Here is a 7,894-nt window from a genome sequence, read left to right as displayed (position 1 = left end):
TCAAACACTCCCTTGGAACATCAGATGTGCAAATCCCTTCCCTGCTCCAAGGGATATCTGGGAGGGATATCTATCATGTCACATCCCACCAAGCCCTGGGGAGCTTGGATCTTCATCAGCTCTCTCAGGGACACCAGCCCACTCTGCAAACCAGGGAAACGTGCAGGTATGGGCAGGTTCCCTCATTATCCATCCCCATGTTTAATCCCAGCACTTCCTCCTGGGATCCCAGGGGGCACTCAGCTGTGCTAATGAGAAGGTATCACAGCTCAGCAAGTGCCTGACTTGCTAAGGCAAACAGAGCATTGGCTGCAGCTAATGCAGAAAAGGATGGCCCTGGTGTCCTTCCTATTTTTATTTTCTTTTCCAGCCAAGCTGCCTGTGCTACATGGTTCAGATTCCTTCAGCTGCACAGAAGGGCACGTGATTTATTGAAATTGGAAAGCTTGCAGGCAAAAAAAAAAAGGCTGTGAAATTATTTTGTATCTGACACAATCATTAGTAGCATTATTTCTTCTGGAGCTGGGAAGGACACTTATAAAACATCTAACAAGCTGCTAAGGAGATTGCCTAAAGCAGCAATTTTCAGAATGTGCTGCTGGAGCCCATTCTTTGTGCTCTGCACATATTTCAAGCTCCAGTTTCTTTCTGTGGAAAGTTCTTCAGATGATGTTTCTGAGGGCTGTTTAGGACAGTTTGCTGGGTACCCTCTTGAAATATTGGGCCTGGACTACCTGCTGATAGCACACTATGGAGATGATTGAAAGAGGCCTGTACAGCCTAAGCAGGAGTGTTGTGGGGCAGAGGGGCACCCAGACCTCCTATTTTAAGTTGCTGAAGAGCAATAATCCCCTCTGTGCACACCAGATCTGTTTTCTGCACTGAAACCAAGCACAGTTAGCCAGGCATCAGTCTCTGAGCTAAGGATGCTGTTGGAGGGGTTTGGATGGTCCCAACCCTGCAGTTGGGAGTTGCCCAGTGGTCCAGCCTGATTGGAAGTACTGGTCCAGCTAAAAGGGATGCTGGTAGAAGGCAGCTGGTGGCACCTATGTCATCATAGGGTTGGGTTGGAAGGGACCTTAAAGCCCATCTCATCCCACCCCCTGCCATGGGCAGGGACACCTTCCACCAGCCCAGGGTGCTCCAAGACCTGTCCAACCTGGCCTTGGACACTTCCAGGGATGGGGCAGCCACAGCTTCTCTGGGCAACCTGTGCCAGGGCCTCCCCACCCTCACAGGGAAGAATTTCTTCCCAGTATCCCATCTAATCCTGCCCTCTATCAGTGGGAAGCCATTCCCCCCTCGTCCTGTCACTCCAGACCCTTGTCAATAGTCTCTCTCCATCTTGTTGGCCCCTTCAGGTCCTGGAAGGCCACAATTAGGTTACCCCAAAGCCTTCTCTTCTCCAGGGTGAGCAGTCCCAGTTCTCTCAGCCTTTCCTCAGAGCAGAGCTGCTTCATCCCTCTGATCACCTTGGTGCCTCCTCTGTTCCTGCTCCAGCAGGTCCCTGTTTCACAGTCACTGTGTGTCCTTCCCCCAGGTGTTGCAGAAGGAGCAGGATGTGTTGGACAGCAGAGCTCAGCTCGTGCTCCTGGCAGCTCTGCTCACACCTCGAGCTGAGCTCCTGCACAAGCACATTTCCACACCAGAGACTGACTGTGCCTCCTCCTCCTCCTGGAAGGCAGCAAATCCAAGGATTTGGCAACAAGTGCTGGCCAGATCTGCACAGAGGAACTTATTTCTCTGGCAGAAGGGGCTGTGGCTTGACTTGAGCAGGAGCTGCTTTCCTCCTGGTTATCAGTAACCCCCAGTTCTCATCTGGCACTTTTCATCAACAGATCACAAAGTACGTTGTGTAAAAAGGTCAAAATCATGATCAGCATTTTAAAGACAAAGAAGCTGCAACACAGAGTCCAACAATCTCAGAGAAAGCTATCCTGCAGACAGCTGGCAGGATGAGGACAGAGTCCCACAGTCCTCAAGTCCAGCCCAGTGCTCTAGCATCCCTATTCCCATCATTAGCACTGGGATGGCTACCTTTAATTTCCTTTAATTTCTGTCAAATGACTGAGAGTGGGAGGAGCTGTCTCCATGGATACAGAATCCACAGGCTGTGCTCTGCCTTGGTGGGAGCCCTGCTCTTCCACAATAGCTCTGTGGTCTTCAAACACCAGTGCAATCATCAGCACAGAAATGGTGATTAATTTGCAGCCGGTGCCAGTGCACATCCTGTGACACATGGACAGGATAAACTGTGGGCTGGGACCCCTTGGGCTGACTGAGCTGGTGGATTCACTGAATTCTCCAGCACCAACAGGAACAGGCTGACAGGACCTGATGGAGTCACCTCCTGTAAATTCTGTAAATTATTCCTAATATCCAGTCTCAACCTCCCCTGGCACAACTTGTCCCTTCAGCCAGAGGTGGCTGCACGGACATCTCAGGGTCCCAAGGGCCTTTCTGTCACTGCACAGAGTGCCAACCAGTGTGACTCTGGTCACACAGAGCCCCACCAGGCCAAGGAGGACCTGCTCACCCCCATGTCTCTACTCCACACTGTAAATCCCCCCTGTGGGGCAGGGCTGGAATTCCCAGCCGGGGCCGTGAGGAGCAGTGGAAGCCCAGAGGTGCAGGGGGATGGGGGATGTCAGGGGTGCTGCTGGCCCAGCCCAAGCCAGAGAGTGAAAGACAGACCTCGAGGCACAAACCACAAATGCTGCTCCTTCCTCAGGGCGTTCTGGGACGAGGGATCCTCTGACATGACTTTGCTGCTGCTCCAGGGCTTGTCTGGAGGACGATCTGTGCTCAGAGGGTTTCTTTCCAGGGAACACGCAGAGCCACTTGCACTCTGATTGCTCTCATGTTCTCTGTTACAGTGAGAGCAAACTCTGAGGAGAGACAGGATGTCAGAACCTCCAGGTTTGCTGGATTAGCCTCTAGCACTGTGCTTGCCAGCAGCTCCATGGCCATTAAAACAGGGTTATTTTGCAGCCTCACAACCACCCAAGCTCCTCACCCAGAAAACTGCAGGAGACTCTGATCTCTGTGCAGTCAGGGCCATTCAGAAGTGTTTCTTTTTCCTTTGTCTCACACTGAGTTTACCATCAAATGTGCCTGAGAAACCACAGATAATGACATATATTTAATGTAAAAATCAGGATCTCTGGTACTTAGTGTCTGTCATTAGAGAAACTCAATTATTTGGAATGTTCAGAATCCAGAGGCATAAGGACATATGCAGACAACTGGTCAGAGACACACAGAACGTGGTCTGAGAAGGATTGTGGCACCTCAGACAAACTCAGAAATTAAGTTCCCCTTAGATAACCCCAAATCTTATTGCTCATCAATAATCTAGGAACATGATTAACCATTAATCATTAAATACCATCAAATAATTTTACACATGCCCATAACTATTGCTGATGAAATGAAGGCACTGGCCTCCTCCTAGAGCTCATCTACCCAGGGCAAGGTGTACCTGCTTAATTACAGAGTAATTAACGAGCCACAGCAGGCCCATTTCAGCCTTATTTCACCTCTAATTGGCCCGGAGGGAGACTGGCTCCTTCCTGCTGCTTCCCAGAGCTGTCAGTCCCTGAGGGTCCCTCCTCACCCCACTCCCCAGCCACTATAAAAAGGCAGAGAGGGGGTGCTGGGCTGTGGTGGTTGGTTTTTTCTTGTTGGGTCTCTGCTCATCTCCAGGAGGCCCAAAAGGTACTGTTCTCAGATTTACAGGTGAGGTTTTCAGGGGTTAAAGCTGGAAGTGCTCTGTGAACTCCTGGCTTGTGTTTAGATATTTCTTACCTGGTTTAATCATGGAATGAGTCTTAGTCCAAGGCTGCTTGTGGTGCTGCACAAAAGGTCAGACACAGCCTGTGCTAGTTTAGGGGGAAGAGCTGGTTCTGGTTGGGGTGTGCAAGAGCAGCAGGATGATCCTTGAGCTGTATTTTCCCTCCAGTTCTGCTGTTACCATCTCTTTTATTTGAGAGTTTGTGGAAGCCTCAGCTCCCCCTAAATATATTGATAATGAGCACTGTGGTGTCTCTGAGAAGAGTTTTCATGGGTGAGGAAACACTGTTCTCCTTGTTCCTCTGATTATCATAAACTCAAATACCAGGTAGATTTGCAAGTAGCACAGATCCCCTCCTTCTGTAAGACCATTTTAGGTGTCTCCCCTTAATGGGTAGCAAAAGAACTTCTCTCTTTTATGACCCCTGGAAGGGGGATCCCTCTGGAGGCTCAGTGATTGCCCTCTTTTCCTAAAAGCCTTGGTTCTACTTGCATTCCAGCTGCCATGGCCTCTGCTATGCCTGACAAAGAGGAGGTGGCCAAGAGCTCCCCAGAAGTGAAGGAGGAGGAGCAGGAGGTGGGTGCTCCAGGTGGGATGTGGGGAGTGGCAGCTCCTGGGGGCAGGTACGAGCAGGTGACCCTGCCATGGCTGGGGGGAGCTGAGCCCCCACAAAAGCAGGAGGGTTTCCTGTGCTCAGGCTGTGCCCTGTAGCTTTGCTGGAGACCTGGGTGGCAACACAGCCAAAAAAGTAGGTCTAAAGGCCCTGTAAATAACCTCCTAGTCTAAGCAATTTAGCCTGGGTCTTGGCTAGGAAAGATGATTCTCTAACTCTGTAATCAAGTTCCTGGCTTGCTGCAGACAGTGCTCCTATGGAAAGATTCCCATGTTTCAGCATCCCTGAGACCTGCTCTGCTCCCATGACCAGCAGCACACTTTTTGTAGGCTGTAGAGTCTGTCAGCTTAAACCCACTTCAGTTCTGGGATATCAGTTTGTTAAATAACCATTCCAAATGAGCTGGATATGGGAACTCAAGTATTGAGGCTTCCCAAAATCCCACCTGTTCCTTGGGTAGCCTTGTGCTGGAGGAAAACTTTAGGGGATGGTCCATCCCAGAAATGTTGAAGCTCCCCATCTTCAGTCTATAACTGAGTTATAAACTGAAGAAAGTGTGTGTGCCTTGCTTTGTCAGCCAGACTAAGTGACTTGTGTGGCTGACAATTCCCCCCAGACAGGCAGTTTTGGGGCAGAATGGTGTTGGCAGTGCAGGGCTGTGTTCAAAGCTTCATGGCTGCTTTTTTTTTCTTTGCTCTTCTAGGATGCAGTAAAGCAGGTGGCTGACCTGACCTTGGTCAGCTCTGCCTGTGGTGTGGTTTCTACAGCTTATGCCTCCACCAAGGAGAGCCACCCCTACCTCAGGTCTGTGTGTGACGCGGCAGAGAAGGGAGTGAGGAGCGTGAGCGACGCCACAGCCAGCTGTGTGCAGCCAGTGCTGGCCTCCCTGGAGCCTCACGGTAACCCCCTGGGCCAGGGCAGCCTGGCACCTGCCTCTTGAGGGGCTCTCTGGCTCCTTCCAGCTCTGGAAGGAGTCCTGGGATGAGGGAATGCACCTCCCCATCACCACAGGAAAAAGACACCTCCTGGCTTATGAACAGGGCTGAAGCTGAGCCCCGGTCCAAGCAGTGTGGTGGAGGGTTGCTCACTGCAGGATTGGGGATGGGCTCTGATGTTGGCTTTCCTAAACTGAATTTTGCAAGGTGGAACTTGAGGTGGAATTGCAGAAAAACAAGTTTTGACCCCTTTTTTTTTGTTCTCTCTTCAGTTGCTGCAGCAAGCGAGTATGCCTCCAAGGGCCTGGATAAACTAGGGGAGAAGCTGCCAATCCTTCAAAAGCCAGTGGAACAGGTAAGAATCTGAGGCTGTGCTGTCTCTGGCTGAGTGGCCTTGTTTTTGTGGGATTTCTAACCTTGGGAGTGAAGTAGGCTCTTATATGGGGAACTACCCCTGAGTGCAGGCTCCTACAGGAGTAAATGCTTATCTTGCTGTGCTAATTGGCCTCTTGGTGCAGTTCAGAACCTCAGTGTGCTGTGTGACCTGCTCCTTTATCTGATATTCCTCCTCTTCCCCAGATTATCTCTGACACAAAAGAGCTGGTGTCATCCAGAGTGGCTGATGTGAGGGGTTCTCTGAGCAGCAGGGTGATGGAGGTGGTGGATGTAACCAAGGAGACCCTTCAGAGCAGTGTGGAGGCTGCCAGGTCTGCAGTGACCAGCAGTGTGGGCATGGCTGCAGACTCTGGAGTGGGACAGACGGATGGATGTGGGGCAGAGGCTGTGCTGGAGAGAACAGAAGGGGACTCTCTCCCCATTGGAAATGAGGAACTAGGTAAGGAAATGGGGTGTGTGTGTGACTACGTCTAATGGGAACCATTAGACTGGGGAAGGTCAGTCCCATTCCTCAGCCCACTACTCTGGAATAGGGCCAATGGAAATAAGAGAGTCACAGAATGGCTTGGGTTGGAAGGGACCTTAAAGATCACCCAGGCCCTGCCATGGGCAGGGACACCTTCTACTAGAGCAGGTTGCTCTGACCTTGTCCACTCCAGCCCTGGACACCTGAACACTTCCAATCCGTGCCAGGGCCGGGCTGGAGAGTACTTGGCTCCTAATCCAAGATGTGATGCTTGTTTCCTGTGCTGTGCCTGGTCAGTCAGTGACAGATGCTGCCTCTTCCCTCAGCCAGGCTGGCCGTGTCCGAGCAGGGCCCGGCCGCGATGCCTGTGGAGCAGCAGCGGGAGCAGAGGAGGTACTTTGTGAGGTTGGGGTCTCTGTCCAAGGAACTCCGCCTGTCTGCCCACCTGCACTCCACAGCCAAGGTGAAGCAGGTCTGGCAGGGGATGAGGGAGGCCCTGGGGCAGCTTCACTGCATCCTTGAGCTGGTAGGTACAGCCCAGGTCCCTGGAAGGAGGGGACCAGAGAGCTGGTCTAGTTTCAGCTTCATTACTGTGGTGAAGAGCTGAGCTGTTCACCAGCTGATCTGTCTGTCTTGACACTCTGATCTTCCCCTGCTGCAGATTGAAGTGTTTAAGCAAGGATTTAGTCAAAAGCTCCTGGAGGGGCAGGAGAAACTACACCGGATGTGGCTGGACTGCAGTAGGAAGTTTCTCAAAGAGAGTGGAGATGAAAGCCCTGCAGAGCCAGAGGTACCTTCCTGGGGAGGGAAGCATCTGGGCATCCCCTTGACTTATATATATATTTAAATTTTAATTGACTTCCTCCTGATCTTGTCCTTCCTGCCTCCTCCCAGGAGATGGAGTCTCTGACCCTGCTCATGGCATGCAGAATCACACAGCAGCTGCAAATGACCTGCTGCAAAATGATGTTTGCCATCCAAGGCCTTCCCTCCAGCCTGCAGGACAAGGTGAAAGAGTCTCTTGGTACCATCAAGGAGCTTTATGCTGCTTTCTCAGTGGCAAACTCCTTCCAAGATTTGTCCAGCAGTGTGCTGGCCCAGAGCCAGAGGAAGCTGGCTGTGATCCAGGAGTACATGGAGGAGCTGCTGGACTACCTGAAGAACAACACGCCTCTGTCCTGGCTGGTGGGACCCTTTTCCCCCCGTGAGGGAGAGGAGCAGGAGCCCTCCCAGGAGGATCAATCCTCACAGGAGAAGGCAGAGACAGCAGGAGCAGGGCATCTGGAAGCTTCCACCACCCTCATGGAAAGGACAAAACAATGATTGCTGTTGGTATTAAACCCTCAGCTAATACACAGTGTAAAGAATTGTCTTCCTAAAAGCTGCTTGTATTGGGTTCTAATTGCTTAAAATAAAACTGCTGCATACAAAAACACTCTGTCCCTGGCCTCTCTTGGACAAAGGCTGTAAGAGTGAGTATTGCTCAGTGGATGTGAACTGTGCTCTTCCAGTCTAGTCCTTGGTGCTGGGACAGTGCAGTCAGGGATGCAGGAAGGGGAGAGCACTCAGTGCTACAGAGAGGATTGCAGCTGGGAAGTCCTGCTGCTGTCCTGGCAAGTAGGAAGCTGTAATTCTTTCTCTCTCCCTGGCCTGGAGGCCCTGCTGGCACTCTGCTGTGCTTGGGGGAGCTG

At 51.5% G+C, this 7,894-nt stretch overlaps 1 protein-coding gene across 1 annotated transcript; it reads left to right on the top strand.

Annotated features, from left to right (window-relative positions):
• The first annotated feature begins 4,297 nt into the window (after positions 1-4,297).
• On the top strand, positions 4,298-7,526 carry LOC127478158 (perilipin-3-like). Its single transcript, XM_051803419.1, has 7 exons — positions 4,298-4,369; positions 5,110-5,305; positions 5,614-5,696; positions 5,921-6,176; positions 6,530-6,729; positions 6,865-6,993; positions 7,098-7,526. The coding sequence occupies exons 1-7, from the start codon at positions 4,298-4,300 to the stop codon at positions 7,524-7,526; spliced, it is 1,365 nt and encodes a 454-aa protein (XP_051659379.1).
• Positions 7,527-7,894: the final 368 nt, after the last annotated feature.

Source organism: Manacus candei, unplaced genomic scaffold (genome assembly GCF_025592945.1).
Source record: "Manacus candei isolate 608988 ecotype Guabito, Panama unplaced genomic scaffold, ASM2559294v1 h1tg000057l, whole genome shotgun sequence".
NCBI classification, from domain to species: Eukaryota; Metazoa; Chordata; class Aves; order Passeriformes; family Pipridae; genus Manacus; species Manacus candei.
Note: the sequence above shows the minus strand (reverse complement) of the source record. Positions and strands in the feature narration are given on the sequence as shown.

Coding starts and splice junctions, on each gene's coding strand:
- LOC127478158 (XM_051803419.1), top strand. CDS start 4,298: ATGGCCTCTGCTATGCCTGACAAAGAGGAGGTGGCCAAGAGCTCCCCA. Junction 5,306..5,613: donor GGCCTCCCTGGAGCCTCACG/GTAACCCCCTGG, acceptor TTCTCTCTTCAG/TTGCTGCAGCAAGCGAGTAT. Junction 5,697..5,920: donor TTCAAAAGCCAGTGGAACAG/GTAAGAATCTGA, acceptor CCTCTTCCCCAG/ATTATCTCTGACACAAAAGA.